This window comes from Thermobia domestica, chromosome 2 (assembly GCF_964235325.1).
Source record: "Thermobia domestica chromosome 2, izTheDome1.hap1.1, whole genome shotgun sequence".
Taxonomy (NCBI): domain Eukaryota; kingdom Metazoa; phylum Arthropoda; class Insecta; order Zygentoma; family Lepismatidae; genus Thermobia; species Thermobia domestica.
The window spans coordinates 162,361,383-162,388,459 of NC_137455.1; the positions used below are offsets into that span (position 1 = coordinate 162,361,383).

The 27,077-nt window shown below is 35.4% G+C and overlaps 1 protein-coding gene across 7 annotated transcripts in view; it reads left to right on the forward strand.

Annotated features, from left to right (window-relative positions):
- amx (TM2 domain-containing protein 3 almondex) overlaps nt 1-16,795 on the forward strand; it is a 29,316-nt gene extending 12,521 nt beyond the window's left edge. For 4 of the 7 annotated variants that reach the window (XM_081747656.1, XM_081747641.1, XM_081747649.1 and 1 more), the window contains exons 3-6: nt 4,083-4,217; nt 6,444-6,565; nt 9,954-10,097; nt 13,017-16,795. In XM_081747656.1, the coding sequence (XP_081603782.1) occupies nt 4,083-4,217; nt 6,444-6,565; nt 9,954-10,097; nt 13,017-13,152 (537 nt within the window). In that variant the 3' untranslated portion in view covers nt 13,153-16,795. The remainder of the gene's footprint in view (nt 1-4,082; nt 4,218-6,443; nt 6,566-9,953; nt 10,098-13,016) is intronic. The other 3 variants (XM_081747659.1, XM_081747644.1, XM_081747665.1) reach the window with 1 other exon arrangement.
- The last annotated feature ends 10,282 nt before the right edge of the window (nt 16,796-27,077 follow it).

The following is a 27,077-nucleotide window of genomic DNA, read 5'->3' on the forward strand; positions in this document are numbered from 1 at the left end:
TTTGGAAACAATAAGAAGAAATTCTTAACTCAAGACTTGAAATTTGATTGTCGCTAATGGTATGTCGAGGGAAATTGAATTTTAAGTCTCATAGCAACGATAATAATTTAAATGAAGATCATAGTACCTTCTGCAACGTAGGAATCGGGATTCGAAAAGGATGCCTGGCCGCCCCTCTCATATGATTTTATATGAAGAAAACAAGGCGTTGGCCGAAACGTAGTCACACAGTTTAATTGACCTAAATGGTAACAAGGGAGCTCGAATAGTACGATTAGGCGGAATTTATGGTGATCCTTTTGACATGTTTAATGGTGATTGGTTATGAACTAGAGTATCAGAACCAGTGTTGCCACACTTGGTACAATTGCACCAAATTCAGCCCTTTTTGTCATTGGTACCACGCTGGCATTTTCAGCCCCTTTTGTGATAAAGTTGGTACAATTCTACCCAATTCAACACCATTTAACAAATATTTGTCACATTTTGAAAAGTATCAGTAAGAATTTTCCTACATCTCACGTTACTCATACTGTGTGTTGGATTCTTAAAGTATGTTGTTGTACATTCATTCTGTGACGTTGCATCGCATAGCGCTACGAACTTTGTGTGGAAAATTCGTAATTCGAACTATACTGAGAAACAAATGATGCTAGATGGACGCATCCGCACCGCGCATGAAAGAGACGAGAAAGAAGCAGTGGAAATTTTAGCTTGGAATCTTATATATATAAAAATAAGTACACACACGTTGAATCAAGTGTTGAATGTTCTGAAGAAGACCAGTGTGTGCTCAAGTAAGTCTATAATTTCTGTGCCGTTTCAAAGATTCTACACTAAAACGATAATAGCACGATAAAAGACATTGACGTAATTGCCAACTTACTAAGCTAAGTTGTTTACTAGTTACGCCATATTGACGAATATAAAGATACCCGAACATTTCTGCGTTTAATAGATCTATATCGACGCGTTCTAACAAACTTTATGTATAGGCCTAAAGTTTCATCAGGGACGATCATACGTGGGCTAAAATATTTTTCTTTTTGACAAAAAATAAATAAATAAATAAATAAAATAAAACAGTAGTATAAAAAATAATGAATTCAGCCCTTTTTGTTTCAATTTGGTACTATTTTTAGGACTGTGGCAACACTGATCAAAGCATAGGTGGGATGGTATATAGAGGTAGGAAGAATATCCGTTCTCCGGATTTCATTACTTTCTTTTTCCTTATATTTTTATTGGATTTTCCACTATCGGTGATGACAAAACTTTTGTGGTTTGTCTTAGTAGAAATATGTTTCCCGTAGTAAACTACAACCATCAAAGCTTAGCTCGGTGGTTTATGTGCTTCCAGAATAATATCTGCCATCCTGTTATTCTTGGAGCGTTGAAAAAAAATGTTCAATACTAAAACCAACCAAGAGAAATACAAGTCTCAATGATTTATGAAAATATATATTTCCATTGAAGAAAGCACTTGGCCGGAAACAAAGTAAAATGGATATCGTTCTAAATTGTGGTTTTCTAATTGTAAGAGACAGAAAAAAAAAAAAAAGCAGGAAAATATCAAAGATTATAAACACTGCGGCAGTTAGGAAACGAGGCTTTTTTTTCTGTGAAATTATTGTTCACACGGAAGTTTTTCATAGTGGCGAATCTTACGTGTGATCTTGGAAATAGGTGCAGAAATTTCCAGTTCGGCCGATCGCCAGTGTGGCGCATGACGCGGCTGAGTATAGGTTGATGTGATACTTCTTCTCCGTTCAACAATGGAACAAAGAGTGAATACAAAGTATTGTGTGAACTTTAAGAAAAACTCTTCGGAAACATTTGAGATGTTGAAAGAAGTTTATGGTGACAATTGCTTTTCTCTTTGCCATATTTTTGAATGGCGTAAGAAGTTCAGTGCTGGCAGAGAGTCCGTCGAAGATGGCGAGCGCTCAGGTTTGAGCAGTTGTGTTGCGTTTATTAAATCTCGTTAATTAGTTAGGTTCAATTTCAAATTAAGTGGCATAGAGAGACAACCCTTTCATTACTAAACTCTGTAAGATTAGGAATACCGTTAACAACTAGGACAGCCATTAATTAAGCTTATGTGTGAGATACACTACATGTTAATTAGCTCTTTATATGAATTACTGTAATCGATTTGCAAGCTCCTGACAACAGTATAATTTTATTTACCTCCAGTTATTTTTTTACTAAATTGAAATGTGAGTTTACAGCGAAGAAGTAAAGACAATTGCAATGTGAGTTTATAAATGTTGCATAATTTTCCGTTTTTAATTGCCTATAGCGCACTTTATGAGATTTGTGTCCATAAAAAATAAATAAATAAAGGAAGAGAAGAGAAGCGTCCAAGTGGAATGCAATCCAAGATGTCACGTGACACTTCACAGCTACTTCTCTGTTGTTTGTTTTCACCATATTTCACTCTCTCCTCTTCTGATCATGGATCTAGCAAAAACGCTTATAGTATGTACGAGTACGTTTTCGCTGTTTTCTGGTAACTATTTCAATATATATATTTTTCATTGTTTATTTATACGCTTATCCCACGTTTTAACGGACTAAAAGGGGACAATAGCTGCCCGATGTTGCGGTAAGTTTCAACATTAAGTCTGCAGTGGCTAATATCCGCATTTACATTATGGAAGAAAGAGGAATAATATAGTCTTGTACTTTTAACCAAACACACTATCCGATCTATAGTGTAAAATATCTGGTACACTAAACATTACCTATAATAGAGTAAATTCAACTTTCAAACTGAATCAACAGCTCCAGATTTTATCCAATATCCATTACATTGAGGTCCGTAAAACGAGAGATGAGTGTACTTTTTGTTTCCTTTCTCTACATACTATAACTGCAAGGTTATAAATGTATTTCATTTCCGTATTATTATGCGAAAGTTAGCTTGATAGTAATTCAATCGCTCTTCGTAGTTTCTTCTTATTTCTAGAATAGAAATGAATGATTCAGGCATGAAATGGATGAAAGTAAAATGGATATTATGCTAAATTGTGTTTTTTTTAACTGTAAGAGACTAAAAAAAGCAGGAAAATTTCAAAGATAATAAACACTGCAGCAATTAGGGAACAAGGTGATTTTTTTTTTCCTGTAAAGTTAGTGTTCACACAGAAGTTTTTCATGGTGGCAAATCTTACATGTGACCTTGGAAATAGGTGCAGAAATTTCCAGTTCGGTCGGTCGCCAGTGTAACGTATGACGCGTTAAAGTATAAGCTGATGTGATACCTCGTCTCCGCTTCAACAGTGGAACGAAGGGGGAATACAAAGTTCTGTGCGAACCTAAAGAAAACTCCACGGAAATATTTGAGATGTTGAAAAAAGTTTATGGTGACAATTGCTTTCCTCGTTGCCATATTTTTGAATGGCATAAGTTCAGTGCTGGCAGGGAATCTGTCGAAAATGACGAGCGCTCAGGTTCGAGGAGTTGTGTTAGAATAGCTGAAATAGTCGACGAAGCTCGGGATATCATTTTGAACGACTGAAATGCAAGTCTCAGGAAATTATCTGATTTCATGGGGGGTGAATAGGCAGACGGTTATTTATAATTGAGGATTTAAAGAAACAGAGTTTATATGGACGTTTCATGGCCCTTCCTTAACGGAGGAGCGCACAACATAATGATTGTTCGTGAGTTTTAGGCTCTAAAAAGTGTTTGTGTGTTACTACACCCCTCATACTCTCTCGAACTGTCTTCCTCCGATTACTTCCTTTTTCACAAATTAAATCATTGCTTTTTTGACGATCCAGAAAGCAGTGACCATTGCAATCCAAGACCTCCAAAAGTCATTGTATGACTTACTGGATTGTGCAAAGCTATGTGAGGACAACTTTTTCCACTTGTTATTCATTTATTTATTTATTTGTGCAAACTCAGTCTCGTTTCCTAATTATTGCACTTTGTATCTCATTGATGTTTCTATTCAGTACGAACATTTCCTTTAGTTACTATATATTTTTATATATATATATGTAAAATATTACTTTTCTCCTTAGCAGTTTTACGAACTGGTATAATTATTGCATTTATGTATTTTTATTGAGCAGAAGAATTGCCCTTCAGGAGTTGAGTGTTCCAAACTTGGATTTCCGTGCATAAATTGTACGTACAACTACTCTTGTGATTATGGATTTGAGACAACTGTTAAGTGCCGTGTGCTTCCCCTCGTTAATTGCTTGGTGAGTATTAGAAGTCTATCTAGGTAAATTTCTAAACAAATATGAAAGAAAAAGCAGTAAGAAATAAAGCGATTAAAGTTCTGGATATGTTTCTTACAGCTGCTATGATTTTGAAGGGTTTTCTCTTATGTGTTATTTTTGTATTGTTTAGTTCTTTGAAAAACTAAGATCTATCATGATGGCATTATACAGTGAAACCTCTGAATAACGAACACTAATAAGACATATCCGTCAGTGAGAGGTATCGTTACAAAGAGAGATTACACAAATTTAGAGTAATCGCAACTCATGCAATAATTGTATGCAATACATAGTAAACACTTTAGTTGTAATTATAGGCTAATATCGAAATAATGTGCCCGTGTTCGAAGAAGGGTACATCCGCCTCTGTCAAGAAACAACGTGTTACTGGAGGATGAGTTTATACAGGTTGGAAAAAATACAGCGTGTGTGATATTTCTTTTTCCTGAAGTTTATCTCATCTTGTAAAAAGTTCTTAATTCGCACACTTACTGAACTACAAGTAATAGTAGCGCAACAAGATTATGCAACATTATAATTACTGGTTGATGCTCTTGGGTATATACAGTATATTAAATAAAATATTCACTCACCTTGCACCCGCAGCTGTTGTGTTTTGTTTAAGTGTGTGGTGAATTCATTGTGTTTCTGAATATTATTTCTACAACAGCGGGGTGATTAATGGAATGTGATTACCATCAACACTACACACACTTTTCGTTTCATGCCTTCAAAAGCTCCGAAAGCAGCTGGTCCTATTCCTTACGAAGTACTGTGCGGAGACCTGTTATTATTCTTATGGCAGCTGAGGGCAACTCATTTTGCAAATACATCCCAAACGTGCGGGTACATATCCGGAGACCGTACTGGTCAGTTTTTGCTGTTAATATCTTCACTTTCAAGATATCCGTCCACCAGGTTGGCTCAATTCGGACGTGCATTTACATTCATGAAGATGATGTTTGGACCAACTGCATTTCTGAACGAGTCGCACATACTTGTGCAGTACCTCATTTCTATATCTCGAGGCATTAACGATGCAGTCAGCGAAGACCCACAATTTCATATACCATTATTTTTTTCTCACATCAGTGCACCACGACCACCAGACTGGTCTCCTTTCGTAACGCCTTTGATATTATACCGACTTCCGCGTTGTCTGCAAATTATATTGTGTGGTGGGAGTTGATTTGCGAACTGAATTTGGACTTGTTTGTGGACAGCATGTTCGTCCATTCATTCAGATCTAATTTCAGTGGTGCCAACTCCTCTGTAAACTTCCCGTCAGTGAATCAGAGAGAGCGATATTTTTTGCGTAGCTACATAACATGCCGAAAATTTAATTCCTAACGCAGTTACAAGCTCGAAGGACAGTTGCCGCTCAGGCATTGTCTTGATTTCGTCATGCAGTGAGGGATGGATATTGGTCATGTTGTAGCGTTGTTACGCTTGGGCGATCTTTCACTGACTTACTACGAACATCTGTATCTCGGAATGTCACTAAAACTTGAAAATTACTTTCATATTAAGGCCTACTGAGATTTCAGTTTCTAATTAACTAGCTTACAAATACCCAATTATTCTGCTCTGAAACTGGATTTCATTGATGTTTTGTACCATGTTGCGACCGTGCAGTACACACCTTGTACAAATAGATTCCCAATAGGAATACTGTTCTCTGTTTCCAATAGGAATACTTTAACGGATATCATGCGTTGTGTCAGGTATCTTTTCACTGCGCATCTTATTCGACACTGGAAGTATCTTGAGACGATGTAAGAACAAAAATTACACACTTTGTAACAATTTATGGTAATTATTCACCTTCTGTTATATTTATGTATGTATATATTGGTTTTCCGATTGTGTATTTTTCCATATACTGTATTCTTGATAAATGTATTGTTTGAAAGCCAGAGTGGATCATCATCATCCGCGACCAAAATTACGAAGTGGTCTGCCTGCTATGATCTGACTGTTTATCGCATGTTAAACAAAATTCACATCTCAGGAACATTTCTTCCAGATTTTTTGTTATTAAAATCTGAGACACAAAGTATTTGCTATATAAATAAGTTTTCATCTTGTAGTCTTCTTGCTAGAAAAGTTCATAGCATCCACTTCTTTCAATTAATTTTCATTGACAAAGGACTGTACGCAAATCTCTCATAATAACTCCTTTATAAGTAATGTTCTTTTTTACAGGGGCCTCAAGAATTCAACCGTACATTTGTGTGTAGATATTGTTACCAAACAGATCATTGGGAACAAACATGTGAATATAAAGCCAATTGCAAGTCTGTTGATTCGCCCAGGAATTATTACAAGTAAACAAATTTCTTATATTGAATATTATTATATATCTAGTAATAAATACTCCGTTTATTGAGAAAAACAAAAAGGCTAATACTCACCGCAAAAGTGCACTGAACATGTTTGTACTTCGAAGTCTCGGAACCCGCAACAGTTGTCTGGTTTAGCAACGCATCTTAAGAGATTATAACCATCACATTGCGGAGTCATGTTTAATTGGAAAAGCAAAAACAGCAACGGAACGAAACATCAAAGAATCATATTACATCCATAAAGAGAGACCTATACTTAATGTAGATAGAGAGAAGTAAATATTATTTGGAGTAATCTTTTCACTACATACTTTCGCCATCTGGAAAGCAAAAAAAGAAACCAGTGTGCAATGGCAGTGAGTGTCATTCCCATGTGTTTAATTTTTTGACAGAATTTGTTTTTACATTTTTTAACCTTTTTTTTTACCGTTCCAAATTCTCCTTCATGTTTTAAATCCTTTTTGAATTTTAAGCAAGCTGATGAAGGAAAAGGTTACTTCCGAAAGCGCTACTTGTTACATGTAGAAGAAAACTCTACTATATATCTTTCGCGGTGAGTATTAGCATTTTTGCTTTTCTCATTAAATATCATCACCACTCGCAATACTGTGATACTCCCTTTATTATTGGCAAGGAGAATGTTACTTTTTATGTAAGAATTAAAATAGTGTTTTTCTATGAAATTCTTAGTCACTGCCTTTGAAATGATATAAAGATTGATGTAATTGTATTAAACAATGCTCAGGTCAGTGTACAGTAGCTTCATAATTGGGAATTCATGTAGGATAGGAAGAAATAACGAATTTTCTTTTGGTAATAAAATAACACTAGCCTATAAAATTTTACTTTTTTTCTGTAACTGGTATGAGAACAGCTAATCTTTATGTTTTCGGGTATGCTGATAACGAAAATGTTAATGAAAATGCAAGATTAACTCTCGTTTTAAAGTTATGATAATTTTACGTTATTGCCTATATAAGCTTATCCATGTATTTACCTTGTTGTTATCCCTCGGAGGAAGGTCACTGAAGGCGCAACCGCTTTGCCTGGCGTTTGTAGTTTTCTGCTGGTGATTCACTGATTAGTGTCCAACAATAATCGGCCAACATTGATGCATTCCACTTTCCCTGGTATCTCATTTCCATGTCCGAAATTTGCTGGTGAAAGCGTTCCCCGTGCTCGTCGCTTACAGCACCACAGTTGTCAGGAAAGAAGTCCAAGTGGGAATCTAAGAAATGTAACTTTAAGGACATGTTACACCCCAGTCTATTGTAGCAGTGCAGATGATTTGCCACAAGATCCTTATAGTTTTCTGTCCTCTTATTTCCTAAAAAGTTTGTTGATACTTGAACAAAGACATCCCAAGCTAACTTTTCATTACCTGTCAGGATGGTGTTGAAATGCTCATCTTTGTACAGTTTACGTATCTGGGGACCCACAAAGATCCCCTTTTTATTTTCGCCTCACTAAGACGCGCAAATAGAGAAATGCTTCCCCAGTTTTGTCCATGGCCTTAACAAAGTTTTTCATCAGGCCCAGTTTTACATGAAGAGCAGGGAGAATTATGTTCTTGGGTTCGATAAGTGTTTCGTGCTTAACACTGTAAGGTCCTGGTTGAAATGATTAACGCTTAGGCCAATCTTTCTTTTTATAATGAAGTGCTTTGGCGCGGCTATCCCAGAGGCACAGGAAGCAACAATATTTGGTGTAGCCCTGTTGTAGCCCAAGTAATATGCCTATGACTTTCAGATCCCCGGAAATCTGCCATTTAAACTTGTCATAGTTCAATCGCAATAACAATTGTTTCATGTTATCATATGTTTCTTTCATGTACGGTGCATACCCAATCGGAATCGATGGTAGCACGTTGCCATTATGCAGGAGGACACATTTGACACTTATTTTGAAGGAGTCGATGAACAATCTCCACTCATCACTTTTATAGTCAATGCCCATAGCTGCCATTAGTCCCTCTACATCACTACAAAATACCAAGTTCTTTTCACTTTCGAAAAATGGAAGGAATGACATATGGCGGTTACGGAATGCAGTCACATTTACGGTCTTATCAAGGCAATTCCACTGTTGTAGTCTTGACGCCAACAGTTCAGCTCTATCTTTCGGCAATTCCAGATCTCTCACTAAGTCATTAGTTCACACTGTGTTATTTTGTGATTCTCTGTATACTCATCGTTACACACAAAATCAAGATCTTTCGAAGAACTGGGTTTTGAAGGTGGTGGTGCAGCACTGGTTTCACTATTGCTCTTGTCACTATCACAATCAGGTGGAACAGGAACAGGCAGTCCATCTCCGTGAGGCACTGGACGCATGGCCGACGTCAGTATGTTAGGATATATCAAGGAAGACTTTTTCTTTTTGGAAATACCACGTGTTAGTGGAGTTGTCATACAAAAGTAACAATCATCCACATGGTTTGATGGTTCTCACCAGATCATGAGTATAGCAAAGCCCATGGAAGATCTTTTACGGTTTAGCCAATGAAGACTCGAGACACAAGATATGCAACATACATGAGGAGCCCAGGGCTTGTCCTGGTCTCCGATTTCACATCCAAAGTACAGTCTGTACGCCTTCCTAATACATGGCCTCCTTTGGGATTTCAATGTAGCCTGACCACAAATGTAACAAAAGTAGTCAGCACTGTTTACGCATTTGCGAGTCATATTGAATCACAGGAATTACAATGACCACACGCACTAACTACACTTCAATAACACGTTCTTCCAGTACAAGAACACAACACAGCTTGTAACAGACAGAAACTACGCTTAAATGAAACATGCTTCACTCCTCCTTTCCCTCTCCGTTGTTGCTACGAGCCCGGGCTAAAAAGAGCGACAAAATACACACAACTATTGTTGCCTGCAGGAAACTTAATCACTTTGTCTACAATCAGCGGGAGTTGAAGCCTATATGGGAAGGGATTGACAATGAATGCTAATAAAATACAATATAATTAAATGCACCCCCCCCCCCTTTAACTTGGAAACGAGAGCTAATTCCAGTTTTTCATTGCCGTTTTCGTTATCAGCGTGGTCGATATAGTTAACAAACATCTATTTCATTCCAGTTACATTTTCACTGTTGGCTAGCGTGATCAGAAATTAGAGTAATGATAGATACAAATAATAAATCTGAATTCTGTCAGCTTTTTCGAGTTTGTGGCGTTCTTTGTATTTATTACAATGTAGTAATCACCAATAAACACATTGATATTCTTGAAAATAATGTAATTATGAAATTAAAATTGACTACACTGAATTAATTTTTAATGTATATCTACAGGTGTGTGATTGAAACAGTTGAAAACTGTAATGTAATTCAACTTATATATTTATTTTTTCAGAACAAATTGCTCTGTAAATACTGATGTGTTGTGTTTGGGAAACAGGCGTTTCTCAAGAAATAAATTATGTAACTGGACCGGAGGATACCGTTGGACCACAGCTTTAGCTCTGAGTATAACTTTAGGAGGATTTGGAGCAGACAGGTACGATTCCAATCGTATAATGTTTCTTAATTCGTTAAGTAGCGATTACAAAGGGATTAATTTGTAATCATTTACACTAGCTACAATAGAACGTCCCTTAAATGGTATACGAGAAAATCTACAGCGCAGCAAGTTTTGTTGCACTTGTTAGAATATATTACACATACACTTTGTTGGAATGGTTTACGTGGAATGCAGCGCAGAGGTGACAGATGATATAATCTTTGCATTACTTTCCTCGCAGAACATACGAACTTATTCTGTGGGTAATATCTGAGTGCTGGGGAGTTCGAAGTGTTTACGCTTTTGAAGTCGTTGACTCTTCTCTGAGGGAAATGTGAGGGTTCGTAATATTTTAAGTTTTGGTTGGTTAGATTTAAGCTCAGCGTTCCTCTTTGACTACATGAGACGTAGACGTACAGCTTAACGTGGAATCCGAACTACGAGCTGCTACTGGGAATCGAACCCGGGTTTCTTTCCCGAAGATTCGTACACTAATCATATAGCTACGAACAGGTTCTATCTAATTTTCAGATTAATATTTCTCAGATGTGCATTCGATGGATTCTTATGTCGTACAAGATCGCAGTTGGTTGGCAGTTATGTTAAAGAGAAGGAAAAGAGAATAAGCGATTTCTCCCATCCTTTCGTGTCGCAACCTGCTCTTCTTTATATGAGGTTCTTTATATAAAGTTTAAATAGGTGTGTGTATAAATTAATGCTGTACTATAATTCAATATAATTTATACATATAATTTCATACCTTTAGTTTAATTTAGTTTTAGATCGCATATAAGTAACTCATAGTTGTGTAACATTTTCTTTCTTTAAACAACTCATCATCATCATAGGTATTCTGCCCTTACTGGCAGGTCACTTGCAGCAGCTGAGAAGCTTCCATGCTCCACAGTCCTCTGCTAACCTCTTCGTCTTCACGTATGATCTTTGTTTTTATATCATCCATTAATTGTAGTCTCCTTCGCCCTCTGCCTCTCTTTCCCGCCACCATACCCTCTATGACGTCCCTCATGATACATTAAACAACTAGTATGTAAATAAATTTACATCAACAAAGATCTTGGAAAAAATATTGATATCGCATTTCGTTCTTAACAATTCCTGTTAAAATCAGTTTAAGGTAACCTTAATTCTTGGGAACAATATTGCTTTCATATCGAATCATTGTACTGCTTACAGCAGATACCTTACAATCACCGTGAACAATTGAGGTTAATATTCCTACATTAGTTTCGGGAAGTGACTTGAAAATAGAGTTTTGAGAATTAGCTCCATATGTATATTTTCATAAAATGTTACCTATGACCTAGGTATAGTACTGTTACAGATTTGATTCACTCGTATGTCTTTCTTTTATTTATTTACTATTTTCTGTAAATTAAATTTTCTAATTATTATATTATATTATACTTTTATTATATTAAATACCCTATAAATATTTCTATTTATAAACTAATTTTCTTACAAATAGTTGGAATTGTATTACCAGGTTCATTTTATGGAACATTATATCTTATATCTCGGATGTCTTTAGACCATGGGCATGATATCTCTGGCCTTTGAAAAATATGGTGAAACATGTTATATCACTTAGAATTGATAAGGAGAAGCGAGGCACTTAATATGAAATGAGATTTTTCTCCGCATACTACAGGTGGCTTCAAGTTCATAAACTGAGTGTAAATTGTCTTGATGAAATCAGTTAAACTTTGTAATTTACATCTCCGAAATAAAATATTTTCGTTTTAAACGAGACGTACTTTTGCGGAGCAATATTCTGTTGAAATTTCATGTCATTGTTTTCAGAAGAGAGAAAATCAATCGAAAAAATACTGTACATCACTGAAGTAATACTAGATGTGTTACGAAAATAATGACTTGTAATTTCACGAAACGTCAACGCTGCTGCCTTCACCTTCACTCGGCAGCTAAGCTAATCCTTGCTGTTGATTCAGTACAAGTTGTTAACTTACACAATTGTTGAGAGCGTCTGAAATGAAGTCGTGTTTGTGAGGTACCCTTTATAGAATCAGAACAATATTCACTCTTCTGAATATTATTCAAAGTACCAAAATGGTACTCTTTCAAGTGCTCTTCGAGCAAGGGGAATGAAAAGAAGTCACAGGACCTCGGATCCGGCGAGTAGAGACTGAGGAGCAACATGAATACTTTTTTCTGCCAAAAATTCGTTGCTGGAAATTGCCGTATGTCATGGTGCAGGATCCAAATGCGTGCAATGCCGAGTTACACATGTGCCATCCTTTACCTGAATATTTCAAGGACTTTCCGATAAAAAGTTTGATTGACATTTTGCCCTGGTGGCACAAATTCCTTGTGAACCATCCTCCGACTGTCGAAAAATAAAAGATCAATTTGATTGGGGATTTACTCATTCTCACTTTCTTGGGACAGGTAGAGTTTGCAGTGTGCCACTCCCAGCTTCGTCGTTTTGTCTTGAGATCTTACTCATAAATCCATGAATTATCATCTGTGATAACGCGACTGAGGAATTCTGTCTTCCTTTCATGGCGGTCCAAAAGAGACACATCCCTGCGATTGGTTTTCTGCTCAGTCTTTGGAACCATCTTGGCCGGTTGTTTCCTAACGCACGTCACAAACCCAACGTCACTTCAGACACTCTCAACAATCGTGTAGAAACTGAAGGAAATTTCAAGCTTGTATTGGGTCAACGGGGAGGGTTAACTTAAGTGCCACGTAAAGGTAGAGGCAACAGCGTTGTCGGTTCGTTCAGTCGCCAGTCGTTACTTTTCTTACACACCTCGTATGGAATTACGGAAGAGATTATTATTATTTTCAAAAAATGCATTTTTCGTCTTCTGCGGTAAGCATTAAAATTCAGCAATTCCGCTAAAAAGTATATATTTTTTTTCTTTTTAATAGGTTTTACTTAGGCCATTGGCAAGAAGGAATTGGTAAACTTTTTAGTTTTGGAGGCCTGGGCGTATGGACATTGGTGGATGTTATTTTAATAGGAATTCGGTATCTTGGACCAGCGGATGGCTCCCTGTATGTGTAGTGTTATTAGGTTGCAAAAGCATTCATATGTCGGTAATGGAACTGTTATTGTACACTCCGTAGATGCACCAAACCGATATTGTATATTTGTAATTAAACTGTATGAAAGAGTTGTGAATGACAGATAACATGTAAGTGAATTTATTGTTAATTGTTATAATCATTTCTACTTCTGTGATATAAGCTTGGGCAACATACATATTTAGGAACTATGGACCGAATGTTAGTAGATGATGTACCTTTATTTTAAGTTTTTTAAAGACAACGATAGTTTGTCATACCACCAGAATGTTTGCTGTTTAATTTTATTAGTACAGTATGGTGCAAAATAATCATGTTCAAAAATGGATTCCCTCTGTCTTTTTATCTAATAACTAACAAATGAATGTCTTTAAATTTAGTTTTTCTATAGCTTAAGTGAATATCTTCGTATTTTGGAAAACAAACTTTCTGTTTACTTCAGAATGTTTATTTAGAAAAATGAATTTTGGATGTGTTATGCATTATTCAAGCTCAACTGAAATTTGAGTTAAAATATCAAAATAACACATTGTTCCTAAATATATATTTTTTAAATGTTGTCCCAGTATTGAATCAGACCAATATTATGATGTTTAGAGTTGGTGGCTGAATATTACCCTTCTAGGCACGTTCTCCTCTCGCCTGCCCTACTGTTTCACGTCCTATTTGTATACTACGAATCATAGTGGGCTTCTCTCTTACGCCTCAAAGCTGTGAGCAGCATTGTTAACCCCATTGAAATTATCCATTTTATATTTCATGCTGTCATTTGCATCATGTTCAAGAATGATAAAAAGGAAAAGATTGGTCAGCTACATCCGTTATACAGCATACTTCAACCAAGACGATATTAGGAATGAGCGTTGTCTAAACTATACAGCAACCAGAGAAAAAAATGTTTTTATATTTATTTTTTTTTTTTAATACGCAGCATTATTAATTAGTTTTGCTTACAGTGTTGTTACTTTTTACGAAGTATTCGTATAAGCGCGATATCAGAAGAAATTAAATTCTGTTGACAGTTTTCGTGAGCGAATATGTTCTCACGCAAATAATTTATTTAATTTGAAGACATTGAACGTGTAGCGAAATGTACTAGGATTAAATTGGTAACAAATACAATAACGGGTTGACATTATTTACAGAGAGTGAAGCAACATGGGGAAAATGGAGAGGGGAAAGTGCGCGCTGAGGAGGTTGTAGCTTTAAACCGCCAACTAAAGCAAATGATTACGTGAACTGTATTAGATTCGATTAAGATTTAATCGGAAACATGGAAGAAAGTGCATGGTACGAGGAGCTGCTGAGAAGTCTTTTACCTTTCCAAAGAAAAACATGTCAAAAGTTTTATGATGGATTTATTTAACATACTCCCGCTTCAATTCTACGCATTTTCTTCTTTTTGCTTCGGTCCTGGAGTTTGTTCACCCCACCACCCCCCTTTAAAAAAGTTGTGTCAAACCATGCCTTTGTAGTTGTAATTGTTTCAGAAATGATGCTGAATTTTTGTTCCTGCAGAGTTTTAAAATTTAGGAGTAAGTGGTAGTCAGATGGGGCTAGGTCAGGTTATTCAAGGTTTCAAACCTAATGTAGCTAATTTGTCCACTGTTCTTTTGAGGGGATATATTGTCACGAAGGTAGACAACTTTTCATGACATTTTTTCTTGAACTCTGAGTGAACCCTAATCTAGTAATGATGCATAGTAAGACCCGGTTAAGGTATTACCTTGTTGTAGATAATCTACGAAGATTATCCTACCTTGATCTCAGAAAACAGCAAGAATCTTTGAATTGAACTTTTGTATTTGAAACATCTTTGACCTGGGTGAGTCACTGTGACGCCAATTTTTTGATTGTTCTTTTGCCTCTGGATTCATGTTTCATCCTCTGTGGTCAAACGTGCAAGATTAGTGACATCTTGCTCAAAATGTGTCTGGAAGCAAGCACCCTTACATGCTTCTGGTCTGCATAGACATTTGTGTACTTACTTGGCGGAAAATTTTCTCATGTCAAGGTGATCAGACTTAATGACACTAATACGTTCACGGGAAATGCGTAGGCTTTCTGCTATCTTTTTTAGCAGATGCGTCGGTGTGAGAGAATCATTTCTTTCAGTTGTTTCGTGCGCAATCACTATGGTGCGTCTCCCGGGGCGGGGTTTATTTTCAGCCTTAAATGTCTTGGTCTAAATTTGACAACACAGTTCTTAACAGTGGCATAGCACGGTGCGTGGACACCCATTGTAGAATTTCGTCATGGATGGACTTTGCAGACTTCCTCTGGAGGAAGAGAAACTTGGTGACTGCTGTAATTTCTACATTATTGAACTCCACTTGCTGACCCACCCACCATCTTCATTTCTCACATGAAGCAAAAATGGGTCCAGTGCTTTGATTTTGAGTCCTAAACACATGGAGACATGTAGCTTTCAACCAAAACAAAATTTATTGAAATTGGACAATGGGAAGGGAGCAAAGCTAAAGATATCCATGCGCCCCTTGGTATACATACTAAAGGATGAAAATTAAAACAATTATGCTCTTTATTATTGTAGTGAAGTTTAAGGATATTTTGAGGGTTCCTCGACCATACATCTTTCTTATGGTTTCACGAAATGTTCTTATCAAATAATGTGTGTTTGAATTTGCACTGTTTCTTGATTTTTTTTTTTTTTAACCATACCTTGATGTTATTAAATAATTAAGTGCTGTCCCGTTGTTGTGCTACGTGTCTGTATATTTTCTACTTTCTGATATATAAAATCAAAACTATTACAGAAATCATGAGGAAAGAAACATCATGAAGAAGCAAAAATGTAAAAACAGTTTAACAGGATAAATAAAAGCCTTGTTTTTTCTCTTAAGGAAATAGTTTTCGAGAATTCTTTTGGGGCAAACAGAGAGGGAAATTGGTAGTTAGGAAGGACAAAGATAAGAATTGAATCATAAATGTACTACGACGAAGTAACAACTTGTGTTTCTAGAAATGTAGGAAATAAGTCTCAAACAAATACTTGAAAAAAGATGGGAATGCTATGATTTAATTTAAGACGAACATTTGATCTGATATTCACATATATATTCACGAAATAAAATGATGTCAGAGGAAATCTTTTAGAACATACCTGTGCATATAAAATATTATAGCAAGCGAAATTTGTGCTAATACTTGATTGAACATCTAAGTACTTGCTATTTAGTTGCACAGAAGTAGTATCGATTAATTTCTTATAAAGTAAGTAAACTTATATTATGATATACGGTATAGCAATGGAAATCGAATAGAAACTTCTTTGTTGTAAGATTTACACATTAACCGTGTTCATTCTACAATATTCAAACAGACTCATTGGCATCAAAACTTTTATTTCTTTATATGTTTTAATTGTAAAGTTATTTACACATTGGTCATTTAAATCTTGTGTTGATTGAAGCTTTGTGTTTATGTTACAGAAAGGTTTTATATGGTGTGTAAACAATAATGCGTTTCTATTAAGTGTATGATCTCAAAACTGTCATTTAATTTAAGAATATAACACGAATGTGTTTTTTTCTGTTCACCGTACTGCATTTTTAAAAACAATTTTCTGTTGATAAATGTAAATAAAATTGTTATCTTTTAAATTACGTAGTTTCACTGTCAAACAAACGATTAGCTCTTTAATTGAAACAACATATTATCTGAACGAAACGTCAAAGCTGTTAACACAGTTAACAATATAATTTTCGTTGACGACACTTTGTAATCATGAGAGTACATTTTTTTTTCTTTCTTTTCAGAATATCTTACTTGGTAAATTATACGCTGGACGTTAGAGGCAACAGTCGTCATTTTATTTCCGTTTTTTTTTTTTTTTTTTTTTTTCTAATTGTAGATTGTTAAATTTGAATAAAGGAGAGCTAAATAATTTAAGTAGTCGCATGTGTAAATTCTGCACATAATGCTCCAGGCTTCCATGTGATTCATATTCGATCTTAAACAGTAGGTCTCGTCTCGTATTGCATTGACGCTGCTAGGAAAAGATAGTTATTTATTTATTTATGAATTTACCTAATGAATACAGTAGAGTGCTAACAAGTAACTTTTGCAAGATGCTTAACAAGTAAATCATTCAACGATATATCTAAAATATCAGCTTTTATTATGATGAAAGCAATTGTATTTTTGTAGAGTTAATTGAATGATGATTATGCTGTTTCCATTTTTATTATAAATATAAGTGATTTCGTAAGTCGTGGCAACTTTGCTACAGCCAGTAGAAAAGCTACAAGCAACAAAAATCCATTATGTGTGTTTTGAAAGCCATGAGTATAGTACTTCTGGGTTTATTCCCTGGCTATTCCCGTTCGTTAGGGGGCCACATGTATAATATACGAGTTCGACCCATTATTGTTCCTATTAACAAAGGAGCCAAATACAACTGTTGTGGATTCAATCTTGGACGTTCCTATTTGTTTAGATGCTATTCTTGTAAGAGTCCTGGATTCGATCCTAGTCAAAGTCATTTGTTCTATCTCGCTTTCTAGGTTAGTCTCACGGTCAGTGTGGATATATGTTTTAATTCACTATATAGCTGATTTTTATCAGACTCACACTGATTTTTATGGCATTGCCAATAGTGTCATGAGGTGGTGTTTTTCAATATTCTCCAAGAATGGGATCTGTATACAGAAGGCTATTCTCAGAGGACAATCCGAAGAACGTATTCGAAGTCATTGCTCGACCAAACGCAGCAAACACCTTTCAAATAGTCCAGTCCCCAAGCATCCACCAATTTTTCCAACGCTAGGAAAGTCGTTGGCTGGTACACATTATTGAAGAACCACATACAAGTTCTTCAACGCCTTCCCTTTCGTTGGCAAAGATGTGTTGATTACGAGTAGTATGCTTTCGGCTTCAATACTCTGCAGACGAACTTATGACTTGGTTGGCTCTGTAAGATGGTCTATTATTTGAAGAATCGTTGAGTATACTAATCACAATTTGGAAAGTTTCACTCTAATAGGTTTTCAGTTTTATAACCAAGGTTGATTTTCAACAGAATAATTTAATATTTTACAAATGACAATATACTCTTGATAATTACACTAGTTAACAAATTTGAACTATTTGTCTGCCACATGAACGAAAGCAGATCACTTTAATTAAATCCACACTCCTGAATATGAAAATGACAATAAAAAGTTACTCAGATGTGACGTTTATGTATGACAGTAGCGAACTGGATTTTGGCAAAAAGTACAAACTAAATGAATATTTCGTTGATACATAATTGGAAGTATGTCACTAGTATACTTACTTAACTACATATTTTCATTAGAAAATACATTCGTTTTACAGATAAAATAATAATAATAATAATAAAAAAAAACGTAATAAAGTAATGCTATTTTTGGATCAAAAGCTCCAATATATTTCAGGCAAAAATTTTCTTGTAGGTCGTATATCTGGAGAACTATTTACAGTGTAATCAAACCCAAACTATCAATTAACTCGATATGATGTGCTTATTTCGTTATATATATATATATATATATATATATATATATATATATATATATATATATATATATATATATATATATATATAAAAACGAAAACTCGATTTAGGGGCCATTCAAAAATTTTGTGGCCCCTGATCCAAATAGGTATGTATTTCATTTAATCAAAATTTTTCTTGGAGGCCTTATATCTGGAGAACTACATATAGTGTAGTCAAATCCAAACTATCACTTAACTCAGTATGATGCACTTATTCCGTTTAAAAATACAAAACTCGATTTAGGGGCTGTTCAAAAAGTTTGTGGTCCCTCATCCAAAAATTAATTATTGGCCAAAATCGCATCTTTTGATCATTTTTTTTTTATCATTCCTAAGATTCTTGTTGTAAAATTCGTCTTTGACTTGAGCACTACGCAATAAATATATATATATTTTTGAAAGTAATTTAAGCTTGCTTTAGTACTAAATAAAAATTGAAATGATCTAAACTACAATTTAGATTAATGTTTTACTTTTTATTTAGTATATTAAGCAGTCTTTTTAACAATTATAAAAATCTGAAAAATAATGTTCCGTCATGCAATGTCTGTAGTGCTGTTAAACCAAAATATGCAGTTAGTATGCAAAGTATTATAATAAAGGTACGAGTCACCACATTATACAATTTCACTCTAATTTCTTAAACTAAATTACGTTATGCTTCAGTTATAACTGAAACATTTAATAGTGAAATATGAATATTATTTTAAAAGGTTTTGAAGGAAACTTCGTCCGAAGAAAACTCATCCCCCAAAAAGTACCACTTGTGGATATTTTCGTAAGAGATAACTTACGCGGGTCTAGGTCAAAACCCCCACACTCAAGAAATGTCAAAACGCCCACACGATCGGTCATAACTTCCACACAAATGGACAAATCTCCCAAACGCACGAACGGTCAAAACCCCCACAGCCAAAACTCCCACACTCAAGAAATGTCAAAACGCCCACACGATCGGTCATAACTCCCACACAAATGGACAAAACAGACACATATAGGAACTGTCATAATCCCCACATAAATGGACAAAACTCCCACACAAATGGTCAAAACGCCTACATGCAGAAATTGTCACAACTGCCACACAAATGGACAAAAATCCCCCAGACTCTGAAGTGATCGTGATTGCACGTCTTTTTTGCGGCTCTTTATGACGCCCACTTTAGTGTTTCTGTCATTAGAAGATAGTGCAAGAAGAATAGTTGCAACATCAGTTTAAGTGGAATAAAAAATGTTATTAAAAAGTACAAGGGCAAGACATGCAACCAGGATCATTTCAGAGTGTGGGAGATTTGTCCAATTGTGTGGAGGTTTTGTCCATTTATGTGGGGATTGTGACCGTTGCTATGTGTGGGAGTTTTGTCCATTTGTGTGGGAGTTATGACCGATTACCAGTGTGGGGTTTCGGCTGTGGGAGTTATGACCGTTCGTGCATTTGGGAGATTTGTCCGTTTGTGTGGGAGTTATGACCGATTGTGTGGGCGTTTTGACATTTTTTTTGAGTGTGAGAGTTTTGGCTGTGGGAGTTTTGACCTGTTCTCACTTACGCAACACTATAGCTTATTAATGAAATGTCTGTTTACGAAATATGAAGAAACTGGTCTGAGTCGTTTTTGAAAATACCTCTAAAAAAGAATTCACCCTCAACAGTAAACCAGTAAACTACCTCTTCAGGCACGTAGCCAGGATTTCGTAAGGGGGGGGGGGTCCGTGACATGAAATACTGTGGTTATCACACCAGGGACACGATCGATCACTCTAAACTATTTTACTGGAACATATATTGGTTCATTTGGCCAGGATTTCGTAGGGGGGAGGGGTTGACATGAAATTCTCAAGGCCCAGGAGCTTGATCAATCTAAACTATTTTACTATCGACATATATTGTTTTGTTAGGACAATAAAATGAGGATATGTTGATAAGTATTTTAATAAACTATGAAGAAATCTCGAGTAAAATAATACAAAAAAAAAAAAAAAAAGTATTGAAAAAGATTTTACATTATTTACGTCCTTCCTGTGTTTATTCAAATATAACAATTTTCCTTTCATTATAACCTCAACTATTATAAAAAGTACATACTCAATAATGTCTTGTAAAATATTTTACAATATCTGCGTTCCTTTCTCTGTTGAATCAAATGCTAACAGAACTTTCTTTCCACACAAATTTTTGTTTTTATTATTCCGTCAACTACTGTCGGTTCCTAATGACAGGTTAAATGAGCACTAGAAAATTGTTTTTGAAATAACATGTTTGATATAGCAAGAATACGATGACGAAAAATTATGATAAAAAATGTCCACGCTGTTACACAACGGCACTATGCTTTCGGAAGCTTGAAATCTCCCTGATTAGTAGCAGAAATTCTGACAATTCCGTAACTTTTCTAGAAATTTCAAATTCCCTGACTCTTCCAGGATATCTCGCTCACCTCGCCACCATGTATTGCAACTAATACGAATCTCCTCATAAGAACCAAAAGCTTCCTGCAGTTTTTTTTTTTTTTTTTTTTTTTTTTTTAATTTTTAACGCTGATCCTTCGTTTTCTCATTTCATTTTGTTTCATCCTTCCATAATTTTTTTTTCATTCATTTTTGGTCTCGAAGGGAGGTCCGCCCCCCCTGGCTATGTGCCTGACCCCTTGTTGATCGCTTAATAAGAAGTGGCATATCGTGTATTGTTAGGTTATTAATGAAACATTCATTTAAAAAATGTTAACAAATTTGACAGACGTTGTTGAGAAAATTGCTCGAAAACACCAAGAGCAAATTACCCTTTGTGAATTTGTTTAAGAGGAATTAGTAACTCCATATTATCAGGTTATTAATGAAATACGAACAAAAGCACCCCAAGAATGAAGTAAACCTTGTGTACTTTTCAGTATAAATGGTTTATGTCATATTGTTAGATTAGTAATTAACTATTTATGTATAAAATATGAACAAAATCACCTCGTCGTTTTTTGAGAAAATCGCCCGAAAAAAATTCCAAGAGTACCCTTTGGGTATATTTTAAGGACAAATGAGTTATGTCATATTGCAGGTTACTAACGAAATATGTATTTGTGTAATATGAACAAAATGGCCTGAATTTCTGAGAAAATCACCAGAAAAAAATCACCCCAAGAGTAAATTACCTTTCGCGAATATTTTCAAGACAAATTATTTGTCAGGTTGCTAATGAAATATTTATTTCTGAAATGTAAACAAAATCGCTTGAGTTGTTCTGAAAGAACTCGCCCCGAAAAGGAAACTACCCCTTCTGTGGATTTTTTCCCAAAGAAATGACTTATACCACAGTATACGGTTGTTAATGAAATAATTGATGTATGAAATTTAAACAAAATCGTTAGAGCCGGTTTCGAGAAAATAGTAATTTTCAATTTTCACCCTTCAGCAAACTACCCTTAATTTTGGGAGTAGGAAGAATATTCGAAAAACGCCCCTAGGGAATCTTGTAAAAACCTTAAATTTAAAATTTGTTGCGGATACGTTGAACGGTACGGTCTCTAGGCAAGTGAACATATTTACATCGAGACCAACGGACGGACAGATATCGGAAAATCACTTTTTCGGTATATGGGGCTCATAAAGCATGTAAATCCATTGAATCTCGAATTCGATGTTTTTTTTTTTTTTCTTTCTTTCTTCACGATCACCGTATTTTCTTCTTTCCTATCGTTACTGGAAAGTAAAAATGGAAAACATTTTTTAAAACAATTCTTCCTTGTAATGCATATCACTTTCGCTAACTAAAAACTAGTAATCGTTACCCATCATGTTTCATTGATACATCTGCTCTATTTTTGAATACAATGATGGAACCTTTCGTTTTTACTCATCACCAGGGCCCGGATCTTGACCTAAAATTTTCTAAAAAGTGACCTATAAAATGATACTAAAATTCCTGTAAAATGACCCTAAAATTCACAAAAATTGACCTTAAAACTCGCGTGTTTATTTCGTTAAACATTGACATTTTTTAAAAATATCTATTGGGTTTTAATTAACGTTTCTCACTCATATTAAAAAAGATTTGTTTCAGTTAGTTGCACTCCATTGATCATTTATGTCCATTGTACGTACTGAAAGCATCAATTCACTCCCGAGTTGAAACTAGGAAGCACTCTTAAAACAAAAGTTCGCAAGTGTAGACTACATGAGAATAATAGATAAAAACCCTGTTTAAAATCTTTGTACTCCTTCTAATCCATTATTAGTTATTCCTTTGTGGTCAAAAACCCAAAACTATCTGTTTGGCCACCTACCAACCCCCACCTTTCGTTAAGCAGTTACAGCTTAATTTTCATTAGCCTGGTAAGAATGCAGTTTTCCACTCTAATAGTCAGGAAGCATGGAAAGAGATTACGTATTTAGCTTCATCTTTTTCACATCCATAAACAGTGTTAAGATTTCCTTATGTAGAAGAAAAAGAATAAAAAGACCATAAGTGACCTAAAAGTTAGTTTAAAATATTAAAAGATTACCTGAAACTTCAAAACGGCAAAAAGTGACCGAAAGTTGACCCTAAAAATATATATTTTTAGAACCTAGAGTTGATGGATAACGTTTTTATTTGAACTTGCCTTGTCCTATGTGTAACAGAAAAAAGGACTTGTCAACAAGATCCGGGCCCTGCTCATCACTCAAGCTTCTAAGTTCTCAGGGTGACGATGGAGGAGGAGAGTCTAGGTAAGAATGTATGAAGTGAATTTTTAGAGACATTCTAAATCCGAACTGTCCATGACGCTAATGAAGTTTTTCATCAGGTCTAGTTTTATATGTATATAGCATATAAGAACTATATACTAGAAATAGAAACTAGTACTTCGTTTGAATTTACTAAAGAAACGAACTTAGGGTTCTAATGTCCTGGTGTGTACGTGTTTCAGAGTGCACTGTGACTCAATTGTCCTATTGTGCATAAAGGAAAGAACAGTATTTTCTAAATCCCCCGTGTAGTCTCAGTAATATAGCAATGAGCCAATCTACAAATCTACAAATTTGCCAGCAGTATTTATAATAATGATTCAAATCTAATAACTTCATCACACACACATATGTTTCCTTCATAACTATGGAATACACCACTAGTATTGACAGTTTAGTGTTTACTTTATGTAGCAATAATGCTTTGTTAGGTCAGAAGAGTCGATAAAAATCTATATTCTTCAGCGATGTGTTGGAAGCCTAGTGCCTAGATTAAACTATCTATATTTACACAATTACAGAGGGATTTTTAATTACATATGGACCTGTAAATTCTTCATGATTTACCTGAAAATTGAAATTCTAGTGCTAAATTACATCTTTCAGTCTATAAGTAAACACCTAAACTTGATGCTTAGAGACTGCATCTCTCACTAAATCGTGCAAGCTACATTGATTAATTAGGAGAGACTTTTTTTTAAAGTACTAATGTATAGTTTGGATCAAAAGAACGTGGGTATTCCGAGGAACTTTTTTACCTGTTCTGCTGGGAAGAATTCTTTCTTTATAAATGTCCCTCATGAAAACTTTTGAGAAAACTAGTACTTCCATTAGAAAAAAGGTAATGTACAGTGCCTGTTTTCGCATGTTTTGCTCATGTACTACAGGTGTTACGTGTAAAGTAAATTGTTTGGAACAGAAACAGGCACTTATCCTGGAAATAACACCTGTTTTTGAATGTAATAATTCTTGTCCTGACATGAAATCACATGTGTGCACTACACATTGACTGATCAGTACCTGTGCGACGCGCATGTACATGCAATGTTCAGAAGAAAATGTTGCGGGCTGCAGACATGTGCAGATCAGCGAATGTAAGTTTATGTGTAGCACGTGGTATTTAGTGAAAACGTGTCTGCGTATGTAATGGTGCCAACACATACACTGTACTCCACCGATATTGTAAACATGTACATTTGCGTTCCAGGCCAGCCGGTATTTTAAATGTTGAACGAAAATTTTCTGCACATTACATATAATGTGTTCCGTTTTTTAACGTGATTTTCAGCTATGCTGAATTTCAAAAGAAATCTACTGTGAACATGAGCTGTTTTTTCCCTGTATTGCCGAATTTCATCCAGGTTCCAGAGAATTGTTCATCTAGCAGGAGTTTGTCGTTTACATGTCTGGTACATGGTATGTTTTTAATACGGAAAATAGGATTTCCAGGTGGCTTGTTTTAGCAGAAAAGGGTTGTATAAACATGAACTGTACAGCATGTATGTAGTGACAGCATGTATTTGCAGGTTACAGAGAAACAGCACACTGTCTGAGATATATATATATATATATATATATATATATATATATATATATATATATAAAAAAACATGCCCGGTAGACAGAAAAGGCCATTTTCAGATGGGTTTCTCATTAAAGAAAGAAAAAAAAAAAAAGCTGTTTTGTTATTAGGTGTATGCACGGGCGTCATTTCAGACTTCGCTTGAGGGGGGCAAGAGCACCATCGACATTAGATTTTCACATTTTGTACTAGTATATTAATAGACATCGATTAAAGTATATGTATTCTTCAAACCCTTGGGGGGGCAATTGCCCCTTCCTGCCCTCCCTAAATGACGCCCCTGGGTGTATGTTGCTTGTATCAACATCATGTACATGCAGTGTCCAGCTACATGTTGCTTTCGAATGAATTCTTGAATTTCCGGCAAAACAGACTAATCTCGACAATATTGGAAGGCTCACTGTGTGGGTAGAAATTTGCAGGTGCGAATTTATATTTTCCTGGACCAGCAGCAGACACTGATATGTTTAGAAACACTGTGTTGCTGGAAATTCAGTCTTGATTCTTATTCCTTCAGCAAAATTTCGAACTCAAGTTTCATTCAACAGTGTACACATTTTATAATTACTACAAAATGGAAAATAGCTAGTAGGTCTAAAGACCAGGGACAGGTTAAAAAACCGAAAATTGTGCCCTATAGTGTAGATGTCCGTTAGTTTGAAATAATGGCTGCCATCTTGAAATTGGGACCTGTGCATTCAGTGTTAACTAACCGAAAAATGTAGTGTTCGTATCGTCTGAACCGCCTATTTCCAGTTCCCCTTTCACTGCCTGTTTGCGATCCCTGTACATTGCATGTTCAGTGCTCTCGAACAATACTAGAATAGCACTGGTCTTCTTCCTTTTACATGCAATGTTCAGCGGATGATCAGCTGCTGTTGAAGAGAAAACATGTTAAGATCAGTTGCAAAACATGCAGTCCACAGATGTTCCGTTCGGTTATAGGTATAAAACATTTGTTTTCCAGGTACAAACCAGGTGTTCACTTCTTCCTTGTTTACCTGTGTTTTTTCCGTTTCCAGGGACTGAACACGCAATGTTTTTAAAAAACATGAGCACATGATCAAGCGTAAAACAGTGTTCCAATTTCAAGGGTTTTCCAGGCGTATGTTGTACATGCGCATGTACGGTATGTGTTTTTTTCTGCTGGGGTGGACTAAATTAGAATTCGTTCTTTTTGAATGCCTTCTTCAGTTTTTGTTTATTTAGAAATTCATTTCGGAAGAAACAAAGCTTGGTATTCAGGTACTTGAAACCATTTATCAGAGGGAAAGACAAAACGTAAAAACAGAGTTTCACAATAAACCACACTCTTTTAACTTTCATTAACCAGGCTTATGGAATAATACAGTATTCGCTAATGTAGTATACCTTATCATGTTTTGAATTGCTATAACTTTTACCCGCTGCTTTAGTGGCTAGCGCATGCGCCTTCGGTCCACGTAGTTCCGGATTTAATTCCAGGTGGAAGTGAAAAAAAAATTCATAATCATTTATTTTCATTAGTGGTCCGTCTTCTTTAGCCTAAAAGGCATTACTGTTAGAAATTAAAAAAAAAAAAATCGAATCGCAATACATCTGCTGAGTAAGTTGTTTTAGTAGTCTTCACAATCACATGTGCGGTAAAAATAAATAAATAAATAAAATAATGTATTGCTTTCATCGAAATAGCCTCTTGAGGCAGTAGTTGATACGTTTGTTGATGTCGTGTGTGTATGAAAAAATAAGTTCCCATTTTAGAGTGAAAGAAAAGGGGAGGATAAAAAAGTATTCAGTGTCTTTCTCTTATGACGTTTATCTCTTAAAAATACTTATCACTTTCATCAAATTCTCATACGGATTAGAAAGCAGTGTTCTAGATGGAATATAATATTTCGAAACGCTACCATTTTCCCCCTTTTCCTGAATATATATATATATTTCTTGTGGTTAATTCATTTAATGTTTATAAAGAAATTTTCCAGGATTATTGACGATAAAACGGAGTATTTAAATAATAGTCTAAATTCCGTGTGTACTTAGCTTTTGTAGCACTGGAGGCGGAAATAAAGAAAAAGGATTCCTGTTGA